This window comes from Caenorhabditis elegans, chromosome I, assembly GCF_000002985.6.
Source record: "Caenorhabditis elegans chromosome I".
Lineage (NCBI taxonomy): Eukaryota > Metazoa > Nematoda > Chromadorea > Rhabditida > Rhabditidae > Caenorhabditis > Caenorhabditis elegans.
Window position 1 is genome coordinate 7,521,559 of NC_003279.8, and position 21,651 is coordinate 7,543,209.

General features: G+C 31.7%; 4 protein-coding genes across 6 annotated transcripts; 3 read left to right on the top strand and 1 right to left on the bottom strand.

The window, feature by feature from the left end:
* The first annotated feature begins 557 nt into the window (after nt 1-557).
* On the top strand, nt 558-5,154 carry goa-1 (Guanine nucleotide-binding protein G(o) subunit alpha). Its single transcript, NM_059707.7, has 8 exons — nt 558-812; nt 1,113-1,254; nt 2,474-2,634; nt 2,839-2,967; nt 3,016-3,145; nt 3,481-3,634; nt 3,687-3,760; nt 4,184-5,154. Exons 1-8 carry the CDS (start codon nt 652-654, stop codon nt 4,295-4,297), a joined length of 1,065 nt encoding a protein of 354 aa, NP_492108.1. The 5' UTR covers nt 558-651; the 3' UTR covers nt 4,298-5,154.
* Nucleotides 5,155-5,665: 511 nt separating this feature from the next.
* nas-36 (Zinc metalloproteinase nas-36) lies at nt 5,666-10,157 on the top strand. The gene is made up of 16 exons (NM_059708.4): nt 5,666-5,850; nt 6,338-6,448; nt 6,493-6,577; nt 6,619-6,697; nt 6,752-6,822; nt 6,870-6,993; nt 7,311-7,377; nt 7,429-7,512; nt 7,565-7,808; nt 8,135-8,260; nt 8,372-8,606; nt 8,663-8,778; nt 9,015-9,065; nt 9,114-9,240; nt 9,336-9,446; nt 9,710-10,157. Exons 1-16 carry the CDS (start codon nt 5,749-5,751, stop codon nt 9,828-9,830), a joined length of 1,854 nt encoding a protein of 617 aa, NP_492109.2. The 5' UTR covers nt 5,666-5,748; the 3' UTR covers nt 9,831-10,157.
* A 331-nt stretch (nt 10,158-10,488) lies between these two features.
* C26C6.4 (Nucleotide-diphospho-sugar transferase domain-containing protein) lies at nt 10,489-14,567 on the top strand (the record flags this gene model as incomplete). 2 transcript variants are annotated; one of them, NM_001047173.4, is made up of 10 exons in its annotated part: nt 10,489-10,655; nt 10,703-10,873; nt 11,599-11,667; nt 11,718-11,807; nt 12,123-12,293; nt 12,462-12,677; nt 12,738-12,827; nt 13,336-13,433; nt 13,600-13,770; nt 14,277-14,567. In NM_001047173.4, 9 exons carry the CDS (start codon nt 10,757-10,759, stop codon nt 14,437-14,439), a joined length of 1,185 nt encoding a protein of 394 aa, NP_001040638.2. The 2 variants fall into 2 exon arrangements, with proteins under 2 accessions (NP_001040638.2, NP_001040639.2); NM_001047174.2 differs by lacking the exons at nt 10,489-10,655; nt 10,703-10,873; nt 11,599-11,667 and having other exon boundaries at nt 11,781-11,807; nt 14,277-14,439.
* On the bottom strand, nt 14,546-20,601 carry dcp-66 (Transcription factor dcp-66). Of its 2 annotated transcripts, none has more exons than NM_182031.6 (9): nt 20,445-20,601; nt 19,421-20,089; nt 18,477-19,099; nt 17,745-17,943; nt 17,617-17,701; nt 16,906-17,027; nt 16,475-16,609; nt 16,214-16,430; nt 14,546-16,050 (listed from the first exon to the last, which is right to left on the bottom strand). In NM_182031.6, exons 1-9 carry the CDS (start codon nt 20,451-20,453, stop codon nt 15,935-15,937), a joined length of 2,175 nt encoding a protein of 724 aa, NP_871831.3. In that variant the 5' UTR covers nt 20,454-20,601; the 3' UTR covers nt 14,546-15,934. The 2 variants fall into 2 exon arrangements, with proteins under 2 accessions (NP_871831.3, NP_492111.3); NM_059710.8 differs by having other exon boundaries at nt 14,550-16,050; nt 17,617-17,692; nt 20,445-20,599.
* Between the last annotated feature and the right edge of the window lie 1,050 nt (nt 20,602-21,651).

The window sequence follows — 21,651 nt, forward strand, 5'->3', positions numbered from 1 at the left end:
CCAATTGATTCTAAAATAGAAAACTGAATGAACAATCTCTGATCATTCTTGAAATATAACTAATTTAGTTCATCTGCAAGTTTAACAGTTAGTACATTTTTCTGTCGTAGATCAAGAAAAATTTCACCTTCGAATTTAGTACTCAAACATTGCAGGGATTCGAACATGCAAACGTTTTAACAATTTCCCCACTGACGCTGCTCCAAAGAAATCTGAGAGAACGTCTGATTTGAAAAAATGTTTGCGCAAAAATTAGAAAGGCCCTGTTTAGAGTATTGTAGGTTGCATATTTCTACCACTAAAATAAATTAATGAAAAAGTAAGAAAATTCAATAAAAATTAGTCGCCTTGACGACGTGCACCCTCTATTTTCCTCATTCGTCATTTTTGTCATCTCCTCTCATCTCATCTATATTCTGCCCTCGATCCCTCATCCATCCATTTCTTCATTCTCCATCTCACTGTGTCCCTTTTTTTCGCTCGATTGCTTTTTCTTTTCCTTATTTTTTAACCCGCTATAACTTACTTCGATTCTAATTTTTTCAATTTATTTTCAGCGCTGAGCTGCACCACATACAGTGAGTGAGTAGAGGATATCAAGTGGAGACCGCTACCGGGGCATAGGGTCCACCGTTCATCAACTCTAGCGCCATGGGTTGTACCATGTCACAGGAAGAGCGTGCCGCTCTTGAAAGATCACGAATGATTGAGAAAAATCTTAAAGAAGACGGCATGCAAGCGGCAAAAGATATCAAACTGCTGCTACTTGGTGCAGGAGAATCAGGAAAATCGACTATTGTAAAACAGATGAAGTGAGATTTTTTTAAATTTCTAAATAACAAATTAAAACATATATAAACGAAAATGGTAGAAATAAATGGTGAAAAACTCAGAATTTATCATCCGAAATTGTCCCATAGAACGTCCGAATATTTCGTTTGATCGATTTGAATTATTAAAAATTAAATTTAATTAAAAAGTAAATAAATCACTAGAGACTGCTATTAATTTTTTTTTCGTATTCAAAATTTGAAAAGTAAGTTCAACTCTCTAATAGTTTAAATTTGAAACACGCCTTTACAAATTTTCACATTTTAATGTTTTTTTTTCAGAATTATTCACGAATCGGGATTCACAGCAGAAGACTACAAACAGTACAAGCCGGTTGTCTACAGTAACACGGTTCAATCATTGGTCGCTATTTTGCGAGCCATGAGCAACTTAGGCGTTTCATTTGGTTCGGCTGACAGAGAGGTGAGTATTATGACAATTTTTCTGCAAAAAAATCGAAATTATTTAAAAATGAGGCACGAAATTTTCAAGTGATCCCTTAATGGAAAAAATTAATTTCGGTCCATTAGCTGCTAATGATTAGCACGACAAAAACGTTACTTCAAAATAAAACTTATTTTTCTGAAATTTACTTGCGATTGTGATCTATAGATAGAACATAAACATTATTCAATTAAAAATGTTTCCCGTGTTCTGAAGAGTAATTCGAAATATTTGGAAAATAACGAATAAAAAGATACGAAAAACGAAGAGCATGAGAATAAATGACATAATCTGTTGTATTCATTGGCTCGGTATCTTTTTCTCTCTCTCTCTCTTACATTCTGCAACTCTTATTGCCTCTCGTTGCACTCAATGCATCCCGCTACCACACCACCGTCCCATTCCAATTCCCTTGTGAGTTTCGATGCGCGACGCGCCACCGACAAACTCGTAGACTCGACCTAGTATTCCAAAAATATATGTTCGAGGCAGGAATTTTGAATTGGGATTTGGAAGGGATTCTAGAATGTTGGAAAATCTTTGGGAACACATTTTCGATTGATGTGGCAAATCATCAGAAAAAAATGTTCCCAACGTTTTGGAGAAGATTTTACATCATTCAGACGTCAAATGTTTTGTTATTGCGTCACAAATGCAATTCCCGGTTTTTATACGATGAATTTGTGTTCAATGCAAGAAGGTGTGCGCCTTTAAAGAGTACTGTAATGTTTAATTTTCGTTGCAGCCAAATTTTTAATCGATTTTTCATAGTTATTCAATAAAAACGTATTCATTTATTTTAAAAATTAATAAATAACAATCAAATATTTACGAATTAACTTTAACAAATCGTAAGAATAAATATAAACATATTTTAGCATTCAACAAAAATTTGTCGTGTCGAAAACGTAAAAAAGTTTTTGATGTGAAGATCGAACATTTATCATTCAATTTTATATATATCCTTAATCTTAACAAGACGTGACTATGCATGTCACCGAATATAAAGTAATTTGAGATAATTGAAATAAAATGACCATTTTGAGACCTTTGGACAAACCATTGGAAGAGAGCCAAGGATCCAATTTCAATTTTGTGAGAAAATTGGGAAAATGATGTACATGACATGCTGTGAATTATTCAATTTTCATCAGCGAATAAAGTTATCGAGAACTAAAATCAAAGTTTTTTGTTTCAGGTAGATGCAAAATTAGTGATGGATGTGGTGGCACGAATGGAGGACACAGAGCCATTCTCAGAAGAATTGCTCAGTTCAATGAAACGGTTGTGGGGAGACGCAGGTGTACAGGATTGTTTCTCAAGGAGTAACGAGTATCAATTGAATGATTCAGCCAAATAGTAAGTTTAATTCAAAATTTTGAAAAATTATTTCAAGTAACTATTATCTCCATAACAACCAAAGTGGTTTTTTTCATAAATTGAGAAGAGTTTCCTAAATTTCGAATCAATATGTTACATGTCAAGCTCATTTTCAATATTACCAAATTTAAAATTTCAAGAAATTTCGCAGTTTATAGAATTTATTAATAACCATTTTTTCAGTTTCCTTGACGACCTGGAAAGGTTAGGAGAGGCAATATATCAACCAACTGAGCAAGATATTCTCCGAACTCGTGTCAAAACAACTGGTATTGTTGAAGTTCACTTCACATTCAAAAATCTCAATTTCAAGTGAGTTTTCTTGATAAAAAAATAATATTTAATAATGAATATTTACAGATTGTTCGATGTGGGAGGTCAAAGATCAGAAAGGAAGAAGTGGATTCATTGTTTCGAAGATGTTACTGCTATTATTTTCTGTGTTGCCATGTCAGAGTATGATCAAGTGTTGCACGAAGATGAGACAACAGTGAGAAATTGATATTTTAATATTTTAGAAGCTTTTTTGTTGAAAAAGACAGACAAAATTTAAAATTAGAAAATATCGTTTAGAGACTTTATGTTTTTTAAACGATTTTCCAATCATGACTTGGTCGTTCGAGTCGACTTTTACAATAATAAAAATAATGTTCTTCTTCTAATTTTTCTAACGAAAATGCAACTTCTGACCGACAATATATTTGCCAAAATAAAAGAAACATGATAATTTAAAAATTACTCGTTTTTTTAAATTATATTCTATTATTCATTCTATTATTCATTATTCATTATTATTCATTATTGTTCCTTATTTCATATTTTCAGAACCGAATGCACGAATCGCTGAAGCTGTTCGATTCGATCTGTAATAACAAATGGTTCACAGATACATCGATTATTCTGTTCCTGAACAAGAAGGATCTGTTTGAAGAGAAAATCAAGAAAAGCCCGTTAACGATCTGCTTCCCAGAATATTCAGGTAAAATTTAATTGAATTTCCAATAAATGTTTTAATTTCTTAATCCCTGTAGGACGACAAGACTACCACGAGGCATCTGCGTATATTCAAGCACAATTTGAGGCTAAAAACAAATCAGCGAATAAGGTAAGAAAAAAAAGTCTAAAAATCAATGAAATCAGAGAAGCCTATGGGGTTCCTGTTCCACGAAAAGTATAAATTGTTTTTCTAGAATAATATTTTTTATAATTTTTAATATCTAGTTAATTTTGGAAATTTTTTGAAGTGTGAAACATTTATAAAATTTAATTTTTTTTAAGTAAACACGAATATTCAATTGTTTTGTTAATCTGTCACAGAAAATGATAACCAGAAAAATCTCTGAATCGTATTCAATTAAGTAATTACAACCAAAATTTGAGATTTTTACTATCTCGACATTTTCTCCGATATTGCGGTTACTGTAGTTTCATATTTGAATAGGTAGTTAAAGTTGAGTGTTGAGGTAATAATTTTAATTCATTATTTCATTTAATTTGTTTTCTTTTGAAATAATATTCTTATTTGCAGGAAATCTATTGCCACATGACATGTGCCACAGACACAACTAACATTCAATTTGTGTTTGACGCTGTCACCGATGTGATTATTGCCAATAATCTTCGTGGATGCGGCTTGTATTAAGCTGTCGTCTTCGCCGCCCTCTTCTACCATTCTGTGTGTATCTTTGCTTACTTTTCCCAAATTTTTAAAGATTCGTTATTTTTCTCATCCCCCGAGTATGCATCTATAATTTGAGAGCTTTACATGTACATTATGGTTGCAACTGTTTTTATTTTTTGGAAAAAGTTGCAATTTCAGATGTATATGGGCTTTTTTTTAACCTCTGATTCATTCATAATAGTCTCACCGCCCTTCTTTTTCTCAACTAGGATCCCTAATTTTTCTGTCACAAAAATAACACATAAAACTCACAATTATTTATTTTTTCCTTTTTTCTTATTTATTATATATTGTCATTATTCACGCCACATCCCCCGCCCTTCTCACTCCCGTGTAGCCTTATCGCTATTTGAAAACAAGAAAACTTTAAAAATCTAAATTCAGTTGGAATTCGTCCCGTTCCGCCACACACCCCCTAAAGGTCTCTTCACCCCGAATTATAAAGCTTTGCCCCTTTTTTCTTTCTTTTCTCCCATTTTTCAACACACCTAGTCACTGTTAACAGTTAAATAATGGCAGCTTTTGTCTATGTTTAAAGATTTTATTTTTAATTTTTGGTATTTTTCTATTTCTACTCTTCCCCTCTCATCCATTTTCCCTCCTTTTCCTAAAACCACACTTCCAAACTCATTTTTCTCGCTGTTTTCCTCTCCCTATTTTTTCTTTTACTTTTTCATTTTTCCATCTTTTTTCTTTAAAATCGTCTCGCTTTTTGTCGGTGAGCACGATGGTGTGCAGTAGACGATATTTTCCGCATTGGTTTATTGTCGACTGCACCCACTCATTGATATCTTATTTGATATAAACGACATCCTCAACTAGTTTTCGTACAAATTCAGTTTGGTGGATACAAAAGTACAGTGATTTAGTTTGCATGGGAAATTGCATATGGGACTACCGTACATATGTCTAGATAAAAAACCAATATTTTTAAAACTCGATAAAATTTAAATTTCCCTGAACTCCTTTTTGAATAACCACCAAGAAGTTTAAACCTCGCGCGCGAATTTAAAATTTAATTGTTATTTTGAATTATTAGCATGGTTTAAAACAATTTCCCCATCATTACCAAGATTTAAAAAAATCAAAACCTATTGTTATAACATCAAAAGTGGGAAACCCCAAAAATAGTCTTCAGATAATGATTTTCTCAAGATAAATGACCCGGAAGTGAGTGTTACTAAAGCGAAAAACCTTCCAAATGTCAAGTTTCATTAAATTTTACAACAATCATCTAAAAATGTGTCCTTTTTGTCACACAATTGTGTTCATTTTCCATCAGCTTTTCCCTCCTCCTCCCACTATGTGATAAACTTTCACTTTTTCTGTTCATTTGCCAAAAAAAAGAGAATATCTCATACACTTTCCTATCTTCTCTTTTAATTGAACTATTATTCTATTTCATGAGAAATATGAGATTATGTCATTCAATTATTTTATTTAATTCTTTAATTTCTATTTCTATTTGCTCGAAAGCTGATGATCCTGCACTTTTGGTTGCTAGTGAATTTAAGGTTTGCCAAGATTTTTCAGAAACATTTCCAAAATTTCAGTTAAAAATTTGGCAATCGGAGGAATTTTCATTAAATTCATCTCAATTTCGCATGTTTGAATGCATCTATTACGGGAACATATTTGACGCTCAAAATATCTCGTAGCGAAAACTACAGTAACTCATTAAATACTACTGTAGCGCTTGTGTCGATTTACGGGCTCGATTTCTGAGAAGATACAAACTCGTTGATTTTTCGGTATAAAATTAAAATCAAGAAAAACATTAGAAAATGAAGAAACAAAGAAAAATGAAGTGCCGGTGTCACTATTCGGAAAGAAATTCATTTTAAAGCTCTTGTCCGTAAATCGACACATGTGCTACAGTAGTCATTTAAAGAATTACTGTAATTTTCGCTGCGAGATATTTTGCGCAATATGCATTCTCGGAATTTTGTGTGCCTGTATTTTTAAAAATAGAGATTATAATAATGAATAAAATTAATTTAGGAGCATTTCAATGTGGAAGAAAAACAATTGGAAACTGTTGAAGAATTGCTTATTAAAATGAAAAAATTGGCGCATTCAAGAAGTTTTAAGGGAAGAGAATTTGGTCATGATGTATGATTTGTCATTTATATTTTTCTGTAATTTTTTTTGTTTAGGCAGTTGAAGACTCAAAGAAAGAAGTGGCAATTAGTACTCAACAAGGAACAATTAATAAAAAAGTTTCACCGTTTTTGTTTGAAGGTATTTATTAAGTTTTTGTGAGTATCAAATAATGCTTTCAGGTGATATTTTTCTATCTCGACGTCAAGCAGTTGATATTCTGAAAGCTTTATCAAAAGATAAAACCAAACGATTGAGAAGGTAATTTTTTAAATTATACATTTTAAAGATTGTTCTAATTACTTTACATTTAAGATCATTTGTTTCGGATAAAACTGCCACGTGGAAAACCATGCCAATCAAGTATCGTTTTCATGAAAGTATAGGTAAATAGGATATTTACTTTGCCTTCAAAAAATATAATTAAATTCAGATTTCTATACAATTAGTCAAATCATCGCAGCGATTCGTTTCTGGGAAGATTCCACGTGTATCACTTTTGAAAATGTTTCTGATTCACCAGATGGTGATTATATCGAGTTTTTCAGTGGACAAGGGTAAAGAACTTATTTCAACTTTTTTAAAGTTAAAGTAAAACATTTAGAGAAAAAAATGGTTTACGATTAATATATTATATTCCCATTATAATTAGTTGTATCTATACATTGTTGCAACGATGCTTAAAGTTTCTCAAAAATTATCTATTTATCAAAAAAAATTCTCAAAACTAAAAAAAAAAAGATAATTTTTACAATTTTTCTATGATGGTCATGCGGTACAATTTCAACTATACTCAAACAAATTTCCGTTAGCTTTTAATTTGAATAAATCCAATTTAGGCTTATTTAAAACAGTACAAAATTAATATTTTTAGATGCTACTCTATGATCGGACGAAACGGTGGTCGTCAAGGTATTTCAATTGGTGAAAGTTGTGTTAAAGCAAGTTTTTTTGTCGTTTGATTGAACTCCTAACACCTCTTTTTTTGACAGATGGGCGTCATTGAACATGAAATTGGACACGCACTCGGGCTTTGGCATGAACAGAGTAGACCTGATGCATTGGGTTATGTTACTGTATGTACCTTTAAATTGATTTTTGATTGAGTCAATTGTTCCTTGATTTCAGATCGAACGAGATTTTATTCTTCCTTCGTATATAAGTGATTTCCTTCAACGTGACGATGAAATTGATACATTGGGAATACCGTATGATTTGGGATCAGTAATGCATTATGGAAGTACTGCATTTAGTGTTGATCAGAAAAGTAAAACAGTTGTTACAAGAGATTCACTTTATCAACAGACTATTGGACAACGAGAAAAACTTTCGTTTTATGACGTGGCAACTATAAATACTGCCTATTGTAAAGGTATGACAATTAAAAAGTTTTTTTTAATCAGGAAATTTATGTGGAATTGGAACTATTCTTGAAAATATTAATATTCCCACTATTAGTATTTAAAGATGGAGTTAGGAAAATATATAGATTATATATTCAAATACTCGGAGTATTTCGATATGCTGAAGTACAAGAACAAACGATTGAAAAATTTAGGTTAATCTCATTTTTTGAATAACCTCTAATATGAGAACTGCAAGGCCAATCAGCTATTTGCTCCGCCCATCTTTAAACCAGAAATATATTACTGGATTCTCCTAAAAAAATAAAATAATTTCAATTGTGAATTGTTTCAGATGAATGCAAGTCTGAAAAAACCAAATGTGAAAATGGAGGATATATGAGACCATCAAAATGCTCCGAATGTCTTTGTCCAGATGGTCTTGGTGGAGAAAAGTGTGAGAAGAATGAAGACTCGAAAAGTATGTTTTTTGAGAATTTTTGAAGTTTGACAAGAAGCTGAGATCTCAATTTTTCAAATCTCTATCTTATTCTTACTATAATTAGAGATTATATGAATAGGCATATTTTAGACGCTGAATGTGGTGGAATTATTAAATTAACTGAAGAATGGAAAGAGATTGAATCTCCAAATTATCCGGATCCAGGATATGAAGCTGATCAAAAATGTTCTTGGTTGTTGAAAGCGGAAAAAGGAAAACGAGTGGAAATTGAATTTATTGAAGATTTCTCATTTCTCTGTACATCTACATGCGTTGATTTTGTAGAGCTGAAGATTTCTGATGACTTGAGAAATACTGGATTCAGGTTTCTTTTTTCTTCAAATTGATGTTTGAAAATGGGTGTGTTAACTAAAATTTCAGATTCTGCTGCTATGATAAACCAGAAATCAGTTTTGTTTCTCAGACTGACACTGCTATTATTATTTTCCGATCACAACTTTCTACGGATATTGGATTTAAAATTCAAGCAAAATCTAGTGAGTTTTCCGATTAAAAATATTTGGACAGATGAGGTTTCGTAAATTTAAAACAACTCTGAAAATTTTTTTAATTATCAAAACCAAATGTTTCGTTATATTCAGAGCATTGCGACTTTTGAGAAAAATATATTATTTGAAGTATTTAGATGAATTGATTATTAAAACTTTTAAAAATAGCCAAAAAACCAAAATGCAAATACTTTTTCCTAAACTGTCTTTAAAAAATAATTCAGCCGATGCCGAACCAAGGACAACAATTGCTCCAACAATTATCACAACAACTTGTATGTTTCTTTTTCATTTTTCTTGTTATAACATTTTCAAATTTCCAGTGGCACCAATAACTGTTGATGCACCAAATGTATGGGCAGATTGGGGTGAATGGTCAATGTGTTCAAGAACATGTGGAGGTTGTGGAATTAGAAGTCGGGTCAGATCATGTAGAAGCAAAAAGTGCGAGTAAGTGATTTTTAATTAACACCCTTGAGAGCGTTGATCCTGATTGATTTCAAATGAAAATATATTCAAACCTTGTAAGGATATTTATCTTTCAGGGGACGACGACAAGAATTTGGAACCTGTAATTTGAAAGCGTGCCCTGTTGATAAACATTGCGCAAAGCTACTATCAAATAATAGGCTTTGCAATGGAAAAGTGTGTACCAAGTGAGTTGATATGGAATTTAAAAACTACTTTAAAATTTACATAGTGTTTAAAAAAACTCTCAAAAAAAAATTAATTTAAAAACCTTGAGCAACTCTGATTTAAAAAAAAGTTTTTGAGCTTTGAAGATGCTGGAATTACTCAAAAAATTACATAGTTTTTGGAACTTGTGTATTCGGAACATTGTATCGACAATTTCGTCTGAACATTTTCCAACAGATTTTCGTTACTTTGAATTCTGTTGTTTTTATTTTCAAAACTGCAGAAACGACATTGCAATATCGTCATGTGATGCTCCACAATGTTGTCCTCCGTTTATTAATGTTGATGGAGTATGCCAATCTGATCAAGAAAATCAACATGATGAATTATGGCTTTCTATTTAATCATCCATACTTTTCGAATCTTAAATATTTCATGAATTGTTTTTCTTCAAATTTCGACGTCTTGGCTAAACTTGCAACAATTTTCTATGTCTATTTGTATTTTCATTAATGTATTTTTCTAATTGTCATACAAGATATTCTAAATTATTTCCTTCTAGGTCTTTCAAATTCACATTTCTTGTTTCTACTTAAACGGGTTGTTTTCATTTTATTTCTTAAATTTATTTCTTGTGAATTATTCAGAAAAACAATAATTTTCTGCTAATCTTGTTATAGGATTTTCTGTAATTTTATATCAATAAACAGTTATCGTATGTTCTCTATAAATCTTTGTTCACTCAACTCGATAAAAAATATATTTTTTTCTTCAAAAATTGTTTCATATTTTGTCCATTAGTGAATTTATCCAAAGGTAATTCTAAATAAAAATAAATAAATAAAAAATAATAAAAAAAATTTAAAAAAAAAGGTAAAATTAGGTAATGAAAAAGGTCACTAAGTTCTTACCTATCATAACTTGAAACGGTGAATCAAATAGTAATCTTGAACTGCTGAAATAATGTATTCCGGAAAATAGAAAAGTATTTGTAAATGCAAAGAAAGATTAAAATCTGGTAAAAACAACTAGTTCTTCATTGTCTTTTCTTACAGTTTTTAGTTATTCGGAAGCTTTCTTTCACTCATCTCAACACTCCATTTTATTCTAATTCGAAGCGTTTTTTTGCATTTTTCTCATTGGAGATCCATGGAAAGAGAAGAATGAGAAATTAAGAAGGCTTAAGCTTTATCTCTAAATCCATCTTTTAGCCTTCATATTACGAAACGGTATCTGTCTATGTCTCTTTTCTTTTTTTCTATTTCTCACCTTTCAGATTAAAATTTAATTTTATTCGAGGATTTTTGTATTGAGAGAAAGGCTAACTGCAATGCATTATATTGAAAAGAAGAAAAAGAACATCTGGTGGCCAAAAAAATCATTTTCATTTTCTGTTCTTGTTGTCCTTTTCATCTTTGTAGTTGCTGCTGCTCTTCCTTTCACATTTGTGAGTTTTTTTTTGAAGCTTTTTTTTAATTTCTGCCTGACTCGGCAATCGCCCAACTTGGGAACTTTTTTAGCCAGGCTCATCTATCGTTAGGTAGTTTTTTAGTGCAAAGTTTAGGGATCCGGATTCTGCCCAATTTTACGCAACTTTTCCAATTGGCATTATTAAGGTTTCTAAAGTTGGCAGAAAAGTTGCGGACAATAGCCTTTGATTTATTGGAAAAAAATGTGGTTGTAACTAATTTTCATAGTATTCTTGCTTCCGCATGATTGTTTGTTAAGTTCTTAAAGTTGCATGGCTTTATTTATTTATCTCTCTGAAACACTCGAACCTCTTGCAGGTCAAGCAAATCTAAAAATAACCAGCTTCATTATTACTTTTCTCAAATGTGGTGAAATCTTAAGGTCATGATTCAGCCCCTATTTGCTTCCAAGAGCTGTGAAAATTCGCAAAGTTTTCCTACCACCTTTTAGCTGAAACTAAAACTTATAAAAACTACATCAATTTTGTTATTAACCGTTATTTTTGTTAATTTTGAAGATAAATCTTACTTTGTTAACCTTAGAAAATTCTTTGAAAATCGTGTTCTATCACCGAAAATCGGCTGCGTAATGAATGCTATTGTTCAATATCTCTAGCTACTTAATCTAATTTTTAAATCTAATCGTCTAGAGAATACGCATTTTTTGAAGGAATTGTTCGCGACAAAAATCATATTTTTGCAGGGAATTCTCAGTCCGCATATTCTGCGTCAACGAAACATAGTAGTGACAGTAAATAGAGTCTCAAAAGAGGTTTGATTTTATTCTTCAATTTATGAATTCAATTTTTCTTTTTTTTTCAGCTTTCATTCGAAGATATTCACAATGAATACAATTTTATGCAGTTTTCGGAACAATTGAAAGCAATGCCAAAACCTCCATATATCATATTTGTGGGTGCAGTTTGAGAAAAGTTATCAACTTGTTCCTAAATAGCCAAACATCATAGTAAAACTTTCCCGAAAAGTTTCTAAATTTTACAAAATTTACTGTCAAAAAGTAGCAATTACTCAATGCCATACTTTTGGTCGGCCAAAAAAACCTGGTTTTTTTTAAATATGAGTTGTATATCTTAATAATGTTTTAGTTTTTGTACAAAACATTGTGGGGCTTTGAAGGAAGACAATTCTTCACAAAATCAAAAAGTAAAATTTCAACAAAATAAGTTTGCAATTCATATAGAGGAAGCAATAATAAATATTTTTCAGTACGACTCAAGCAATTTGGATATATTCCTCAATCATATTTGCAATTTAGAATTTATTCCTGGCGCTCTTTCCCGCCTTGTTGCCATTTCATTCGACACTCCTTCACATTTAATTTTAAAAGAAAAATATCCGAACATTCCAAGCGTCGTTATCAATTTGGATTCAATTAAGGTAACAATTATTTTTTAATTTGAATTCTACACATTTTAACATTGCTGAATCGATTCTGTTTTAAATAAGTTTTCGTTCAAAATCAGTTTAAAAATCGAAACTTTACATTTATTCGCATAGTTTTCAAAATATTTTTTCTAAATAATATTAATATCTGACAAATTCCAGAAAACATTACCAGAGTCTTATGAAAATCGCCGTTACATAATCTATCAATTGGTTCTACTGACACGTGCTCGTATATGTGCATCATTAGCTCTTCGTGGAATAAGTTTTTGGGCAATGCAACAGGATACACTTTGGGTTGAAAATTTTGATTCAATGGATCTTGAAAATAGATATCCAGATGAATATATGCTTTTTGACACTGTTGGAAATGAGCAGGTGAGCTTCTTTTAGTTTTAAATTATCTCAAATTAAATTCAAAATTGTTAAAATTATCAGTTTGGTGAATACGATCGAATGTTCGGATGGATATGTGGATCAACATTTTTTGTTCGTGGAAATCCAACAACGTATCAGTTTTTTTATCAGGTGAGTTAATTTAAGTTTTGGAAAAAACATATCGTTAACAGATTTTTTATTTTGATTTTTTGCGGGCTTCGCTGTGATAATCCAACATAACCCAATCTCTAATGGGGTTATTCAACTACTGTAGCAAAATGTATTTAAATACATTTGTGACGTCACAAATGTATTTAAATACATATTTTTATATACTTGAATACAGTTGTGACGTAATTTTTCTACACTTTTTAATTTTCCGACACTACTTGAATACCCCCATAAGTTGTCTATCACATTCGGCAAATTGCCAAATTATCGAAAAGTTTAGATATTCTGATTGCTTTCGAGAATTGCCTCATGTTCATGCTCTTAGAATGATCGAAAGCAAATAAATAAACCGAGTGTTTCCCTTGAAAAACAATTTACGACCGACTTTGAAAATAATGATATATGAAAATTGTTGACTATAACTGAATGTTGACTATACCTTAAGATTTTTAAATGTTTAACAAGGATTTCAGATTTTTTTTTTCAGATTGATTCATTTATGAGATCACATCAAAGTCCGGATTCTTCAATTATGACCTACTTGTGTGGTCATAGGAATTACAGATGTCATCGACTTCCGAGATGGTAAGTTTGAATTTAAAAAAAAATTATTCGTAAATTTGACAGTTTTCCAAATCTTTGACTAAAAACTTTCGAATATCTAAAATAAAATTTCATATTTTAGTTTTGATAGGGCTTGAAATAGTTTTAAAAGTTAAATCAGATGAATTAAAATATCACAAATTTGAAGGATCATCTCATCATCAGACTATTTTCGTGGTACTCGTGAAACAACGCCAGTTATGATTCAAGTGGATTCTGATCAAACAGATGAAACAAAAATGGAATCATTTCAAAGAGCAAACTTCATTTTTCGACATGATAATGGAACATGTGATCGAAAATCTGTTCATAAATTGAGGTAACTTTTGGAAAATATAATTTCGTAGATTTCGTGCCTTCCAAACAAGCCTGGGTTCGGGTTTGCTTAAAAAGTATTTTAATAAATTTTCTCAAAACATTTGCTCAGGGTTTCAAGCTTTTCGGGTTATCGGGTTTTCCGTTTGAAATACAGTGATTTTTTCGATTTTCGGAAAATACCAAGACCAATCAGCTATTCTACCCGCACACTTTTAAACCAATTAGAGTAATCGAACTCCGCCTACCCCGTCTGATTGGTTCAAACGTGAGAGGAACATATTGACCTCATTTTACGGAAAATTTAAATTTTTCTGATTGTGTCAGTTGGATCTTGTCCCTACTGAATTTAGACTATTTCAGATATTTTAAAGAAAAGTTCTCATTGACCGTACTACAATTTAAAACCTCCATTATATATTTATTTATAGTCTCGTTGGAAAACATTATTTTTTGTTCGAAAATGTTACATTACTGAAATAACCTCCGTAATCCTATATAATTTTTCAGAGACGCCGTACGATTAGCGTTTCCCGAAAAATTGAAACTTTTGGATCAAAGTCCATATGGAGAGAGTATGTTCACTCAATTACACTATATGTATAAACATATTTTTAATATTGATCGTTATAATAACAAAGTTTTTCTAACAGTTCATTATACTTTAGTCTAGATTTCTGATTTTTCAATTTTAAATGCTTATTGTTGATTTTTCGGGTTGCATTTGTTCCTTTCGGGTATTAATGTTTTAATTCTCCAATTGCCGTTTCAAACCAATAAAAATTCAACGAAACCTTTAATTGTTGAAAACATTTCTGATTATCAAAAATGGAACGTTTTGCACGAGAGAAGGGCAATTTTCATAAAACAGAAGAAAATCACATGAATAGATGACGACGCTAAGTCTTAAGAACATTCAGAAAAAGGAGAGAAAAACGGTTTAAGAATAAGTTAAATATGAACGAGAGAGGGGGAAATTAAGGGAAAAAGAAAGCGAAATAGTTATTTAATTTAGAAATTATAAAACCACATCCGTTCGATAGTTTTAGAAAAAAAACTCAACACCCTCTAATTTTGGAATTAAAGATGTATACTTCTTCAAATATAATCTGAACTTTGAACATCACTGAAATTGAAATATCAAAAAAAGTGAGCAAAATCAAGACTATAAGAGAAGAAGCATATTTGGTACAAACCGTCAATTTTTTGGAAGTTACAAGTTAGGGATACTAATCGATAATAGTGGGGGTGGGGGTGGCGATTGTGGAAATAAAAATAATCAAAGCGATGGGAATATGATTACAGGAAAATGGAGAATGACCGTGATGGAAAAGCACGTGGATTTTCAGATTTTCTCGAAACTTCGTCTGAATTTTGCAAAAAGGAAATTTTTAAAAAGTGTAGGAGAAAGAGAGGGAGAGAGATGCCGAGAAATCATATTTGAATACAAAAAATCATACAAAAACAACCCGGATTTCAATCAGAAACAAGTTTTGTTATGTTGTCGGTAGTGGATAGAGGAAAAGAAAAAACGGTTTAAGAATAAGTTAAATATGAACGAGAGAGGGGGAAATTAAGGGAAAAAGAAAGCGAAATAGTTATTTAATTTAGAAATTATAAAACCACATCCGTTCGATAGTTTTAGAAAAAAAACTCAACACCCTCTAATTTTGGAATTAAAGATGTATACTTCTTCAAATATAATCTGAACTTTGAACATCACTGAAATTGAAATATCAAAAAAAGTGAGCAAAATCAAGACTATAAGAGAAGAAGCATATTTGGTACAAACCGTCAATTTTTTGGAAGTTACAAGTTAGGGATACTAATCGATAATAGTGGGGGTGGGGGTGGCGATTGTGGAAATAAAAATAATCAAAGCGATGGGAATATGATTACAGGAAAATGGAGAATGACCGTGATGGAAAAGCACGTGGATTTTCAGATTTTCTCGAAACTTCGTCTGAATTTTGCAAAAAGGAAATTTTTAAAAAGTGTAGGAGAAAGAGAGGGAGAGAGATGCCGAGAAATCATATTTGAATACAAAAAATCATACAAAAACAACCCGGATTTCAATCAGAAACAAGTTTTGTTATGTTGTCGGTAGTGGATAGAGGAAAAGTAGAAATAAAATATCAATTGAAGAAACCGAAAAAAGTTTGAAATTTTCACTTCCTCGTTTGACGTTTGACAACTTCGATCAGCGCTTTCTGTTGTTCAGGTGTCAGTTTTTGAAGTTGTTGGAGAGCTTGAACATTCACTTGACCATTACTCATGAGAGCTTCTGAAATGTTTAAAACTTATTTCTTTTCGATCAATTTTGTAGATTGAAATGTTAATATTCCAACCAGAAAACAATGGAAAATCACAATTTTTTCTTTCTAATCTCGTAATAAACAATTTTTAATGTTCTAAATCTTTCACAAAATCGCCCAAAAAACACTTACGAATTAGCATTGATTGTTGATTCGCCTCTCTATTTGCCTGTGCCTGGGCTTGAGCCTGTGCGGCCTGAGCTTGTGCAGCCTGAGCTTTTGCCGCCTGAGCTCGTGCGACTTGAGCCTGAGCAGCTTGCATTGCTTGTGCTTGGAATAGCATGGCCATTTGATTATTTGCCATATTTGCCGCCCCTCCTCCCATAGCTAAAGCTTGGTACATTTGCAACTGGAAAAGGATTTATTTTTTGAAATTTCAAAAAAAAGTGATACCATTTGTTGCATTTGAGGATTATTTCTCAACATTGCTGTACTGAATAATTGATTCATTCCTTGCATACTTTGTTGTTGCAATTGTGCTGCAGTCTTCTTTGCACTTGAACTTGATGATTTTGGTGTCGAGTGTATCTGAAAATTCAAAATTAATTGTTTTTTCCTAACTTTTGATATTACTTAAAATGTCTAGAAATACTAATTTTTTAAAGTAACATCAAGCTTCTTCAATGCCTATTTTCTTCTGTTTGCATGAAAAAATTATACACGAATTTAGAAAATTGCGAAATGTTATAAATTTTTAATAAAAAGCTCATAAAATATATGTCTTTTTGGAAATGTTGTATTTTGAACTTTTTTAACTGTAAAAAATATTTTCCCAGGTATATTCCTCAATTTTGAATTATTTGGTTTGAAAATAAAAATCTAACCGGTGTTGACGTCTTGACTGCTTGTGTTGGTGTACTTGATCCAGTTGATGATGGAATTTGTGGTAATCGTGGTACAAGTGGAATTGATGAAACAGTTGCTGTTGATGATGTTGGTATTGTTTCTGAATTTAATTTTATTCGCATCGGGGAATTTGAATTTTTTTAAAAAGTTTTTAACAGCAATACAACGATTTTTAAAAATACGTGTGTATTAGTCCCAACTTTTTGGAATTAAACTGTTCAACTATTAATGTGACAATGACTTTAGGCGTCGATCGTCGTCTAAAAAATTTCGATTTTTTAGAGTTTTTCAGAGAAAATTTTAAAAACCGAAAAACAGAAATATTGCGTTTTTGAAAGTCGAAAAATCGGGAAAAAATGACGAAATTTTTTTGAAAGAAGAAAAAACTATAGATTAGCAAAATATTTGTAAAAAAAGGAAAATATTTGTATTAAAATTTTTCAAATTGAAGAATTGTCGGAAAAAATTTGTTTGGAAATTTTATTTAAAATTATATAATTGGTTTTTTTTTAAATTATGATATACAAAAACCCTATTTTTTGTAGTTAGTGCAAAGATCTATAGTTTTCAAAACTAATTCTTTTCATAATTTTAATATGATTTAGATCATTTTAGTTTTTTTTTCAGATAGCGGACACAATTTTTATACTTTTATATTACTATTTTAACTTTCAAATAATAAAACTAACGAGATGTAGCAGGTGCTGCAGCTTTTGCTTCTGCGTACTGCTCCAATTGTCCTTCGGCAATTTTCTTTTCGAACTCCTGTAATAACTTTTAATTCGTTTAATAATCAGTTAAATTTCGAAATAAATACCTTTTCTTGTGCCGTAATCTTCTGGAAAGCTCTCTTCAATAAAGCTGTCTGATCTGTTCGATTTTTCCTTTTTTGTGCTGATCGTACACAATTTTCACAATAAAGATGAAGATCATCTTGTGTACTTCCAATAGCTTTCCAAGTGTGAGCACATTCGGTTTTACATTCTTCACATTCGTATGATGGTCCGGCATATGGTCTGAATATAATTTTTTTTTTAATGAAAACATTTCAATTTTGAACATTAAAACTTTCGAGGTTTTTAGTTTCTAATGCAATTATCAAACATTTTTTGAGAAATTAAAGTCCGGTCTGATTTTTTTTCGTTTACAGGAAACCGAAAACTCTATAAATGTTCGTGTTTCGATTTTCAGTTTGGCTCAAAAACCTAAAACTCAACAATTTTTGAAATTTTGACTGTTTGTATGAAATGTGATACGAGCCGGAACAGAAAAAGTAATTCCGGAAATGATTCTGAAATATTCAGTTTTTCTGAAACCGTAAAGCGTTCGTTTTTCGCTTTTGATCAAAACCAAAAATCTAAAAATTTTCAAACGTTGGTAATTTTTCCTGTTTTATAAAAAAGTAAATCAAAATAAACAAATTGTTGAAATTGTCTGTTAATTTTCTCAACAATTTTTCCGAATATTTCTGAAAAAGTCTCCACATTTTTTCGACGACACCCGTGATCACAATGTGTTTTAACAAATCATAGTTTGAAAAAAAACTCACGTCTCATTAGATCTATCTTTGAGAACATGCTGAACCACTAGATCCAATCCATGCAATGCCAGGAATGCAGAAGCATTCGGATTCGGTAGGAAAGTGATATCATGAGGTTGACTTTTTTGTGTTGGAATTGTTGTCAATTGCTTATCAGCTTGAGCTCTGAAAGCCAGCCGAGCTGCTTGTATCCTTTGTGCAGGTGTCTGTTGATTTAGAAGTTTTGATTGTGTGATTTGAGCCTGTTGTGGTTGCTGTGCTTGTTGAGATTGTTGTACTGCAGGTGATGCAGATGCAGAAGCATTTGTTTCAGCAGCAGAAAGCTCTTTTTGCTTTTGAAGATTTTGATTATTGATTGTAATCAGTTGTTGGAATAGTTGAGTCGTTTGTGCTGGATTCTTCTTTGCCATAATGTATGCTTGTTTGGCAGCTGGTGATTGAGATGATAGTTTTTGAAGTAATTCGAGTTGTTGTGGAATTGAAAGATTCTTAAGTCCATTCATTGTTTTGTTATTTGACTCAATCATCGAATTCTTTCCATTAGTAACAGATTTTCCATTTGTAGCAACCGCTGGTTTATATGCTGCAGATGTCGCTTCAGCAAGATCAGCAGCTTTAGTTTCGGCGGCCAGCTGGAAAAAATATTAATACAAAAAAGTTTTGATCATTTATTTTTATTTCATACAGATTTCAGTTTCACAAAGAGTTTCCTTCACTTTTGTCGGTTTTTTTGAAAATGTGTGTTTTTTGAATGAAACATTTTATCAGCATAAAACTTGAAGCATTTCCTATTCTCAGATCATAACTCGCCGAAAATTTAACTACAATTCTCTCAGGGCAAAAATCCGGAATTTTTGCGAGTTTTATGATGAAAATTTTTTTAAACTATTTGTGAAGTTACACTTTTATCTAAAATTGGCGTTTTTATTTCTCGAATAGTGAAGAAAACGAACCTTGGTGATAGCTCTTGTCTGACTATCCTTCATTTTTCTCAAAACTAGCAATTTTGCCTCTTCTTCTCGTAACTGATTTTCAGCTTCTCTTCTCATATTTAAACGTTCTCTTAATTGTTCCTCATCCGGTTCCTTATTCTTCATTTTTTCATAATGATACCTCACAACTTCCATTTCACTTTCATGAATTGAAGAATTTTCACTCTCATCAGTCATTGCGTATACTTCACCTTCATTATTCGCACGAAGTCCAAATCGGAAACATGTTTGATCAAACTCTTTTCCATTTTCGAGTCTTCTTTTTTTTGGAGCTGATTGCTCATTAATTTCATCTCCCAACTCTTCATCTTCCATATCATCATCATCATTCGCCCGTTTTTGTGGTCCTTGTACAATATCATCTTTCAGTTTAATCTTTTCCTGAGCCTTCAGAGCACTTGCTCGTGTACTCCGCCGCCGTAGATCACTCGGTGAAAGTTGTAAATCATCGGTATCGATTGATGTTGAAGCTCCATTCAAATCTTTTGTAGGTGTTCCATGAAATAGAACAGCTCCATTTTGAATATGTGCAAGTGCAGCGACGGCTGTTGAAGCTGATTCTTCGATACTCAAACCATTTCCATTCTTTTCAGGAATCCCATTCATAGGTGACGATGGAACTTGTTGAACCTTTAAAAACATTGGGTTTAAAAAGTTATTCGAATTTTTTCAATTAAGATTCTAATTTTCAACTAAATTTGAGGTAGCAAAAATTTTAAAATTACACTAAAACTGTCCAAAAATAGACTGAAAATGCTTATTTTCTCATTTATTAGGGTAAACCTTCAGTCTTCTCCAAAATTTGTTATTTTTTGTGAACTGAATTCGGAATTCAGTAAGTTTTAATTTTAGTATTTAGATTGATCGAACTCGCTACCCCATTTTTAATGAAAATTACTTGACATAATAAATATTAAATTTGAATATTCCAAACACGAAATATTTTTTGAGTTCGTTTAATATAACTGTAAATAGAAACACCTACCTGTGCCATATTTATTGTATATAAATACTAAATAAATGGAATCCAGTCAAAACTCAAGTGGAGCGGAGCAAAATAAAAATCGATTAACACCGTTCGTCGAGAGCTTGCATTGGAGTCCAAGAGAACAACAGCAATCAGTTAGTGTTGAGTTTGTTCTGGAATAAAAGTTGAAATTATAATGTCACCGGCACTTATAGTGTAGTGTAAGAAAGAGACGCAGATTAGTAAAACAAAAGATTTGAATATCCAAAACGAGGTGGTGTCCGTGTGACGTCACATCATTTCACCCAATATAAAAGCAATAAGAGAGAGAAGAGAGCGCAGAGAAAATGGGGAATGATGATAGAAAGAAGATACGCAGATAGTGAGAGAAAAAAGCAAAATGTTATTAGGGAAAAAAAGGGAAGGAGGTTGAGATGATCATGGGAAAAATTAAGTTTTTTTTTCTTTTGAAATGTTTGATGAACGTGATCATCTACAACTCATCAAAAGCCACCTACTTTCTACTTTCTACTTTACTTTACCACACTACTTTCGTGTCAATTTTTCCAAGAGTTATTCATATTTCCCGTGGTGGAGAGTTGAACTCTTTTTCTAGTTTTGCTAGTTTTGCTTAGGCCGTACTGGAAAGATTCGCGAAACTCCATACAAAACAATTTAAGATTAGAGCAATTTTGAGATACTGATATTTGGAAATATTCACAGGTTTCTGGGTTCTTTGTGGTCAGAATCTACTAAAGAACAAATCTTTATTCAAAAATCGTTTAGTGAAGCAGAGGTCAACAAGAAACGACACAAACAGTGTTTTTTTTTCGAAAAAAAATTTAAAAAAATTTCTACACTTCTGCGACTTTAAAGGAGAGCGCATTTTTGTGAAATGGTCTCGCCACGCTAGAGCGCGTGGCGGGACCATTTCGAATAAATGGTCACCCCCTTTAAAGTCACAGTATTGGAAAAGAATGTTTTTTGTGTGCAATGCAGATGGTAATATCGTAGAATTTTTATAGTTAAAGAAAAATACAATGTGGCGAATTTTGTGAAAATACCAATTTCGAAACTATGAGGTTTAACTAATTTTGTACTGCAGGCTAGAGAAACAATACAAAATTATTGGTTCAAGGATCATAATTAGGTTGGAGATACGCAACTAGGTGAAGTCTCCGTAAATTTAACCTAGGATAGTCTGGAATTCATGAAACGGTAATCC

Excerpts from the sequence above, each read along its gene's own strand:
- goa-1 (NM_059707.7), top strand. The coding sequence starts at position 652 with ATGGGTTGTACCATGTCACAGGAAGAGCGTGCCGCTCTTGAAAGATCA. Across the intron at positions 2,635-2,838 it reads TTGAATGATTCAGCCAAATA|TTTCCTTGACGACCTGGAAA; the intron begins GTAAGTTTAATT and ends CCATTTTTTCAG. Across the intron at positions 3,761-4,183 it reads AAAACAAATCAGCGAATAAG|GAAATCTATTGCCACATGAC; the intron begins GTAAGAAAAAAA and ends TCTTATTTGCAG.
- nas-36 (NM_059708.4), top strand. The coding sequence starts at position 5,749 with ATGAGATTATGTCATTCAATTATTTTATTTAATTCTTTAATTTCTATT. Across the intron at positions 8,607-8,662 it reads TTGAGAAATACTGGATTCAG|ATTCTGCTGCTATGATAAAC; the intron begins GTTTCTTTTTTC and ends CTAAAATTTCAG. Across the intron at positions 8,779-9,014 it reads TAAAATTCAAGCAAAATCTA|CCGATGCCGAACCAAGGACA; the intron begins GTGAGTTTTCCG and ends AAAATAATTCAG.
- dcp-66 (NM_182031.6), bottom strand. Across the intron at positions 16,431-16,474 it reads ATCCTCAAATGCAACAAATG|TTGCAAATGTACCAAGCTTT; the intron begins GTATCACTTTTT and ends ATCCTTTTCCAG. Across the intron at positions 16,051-16,213 it reads TCAACAATCAATGCTAATTC|AAGCTCTCATGAGTAATGGT; the intron begins GTAAGTGTTTTT and ends TAAACATTTCAG.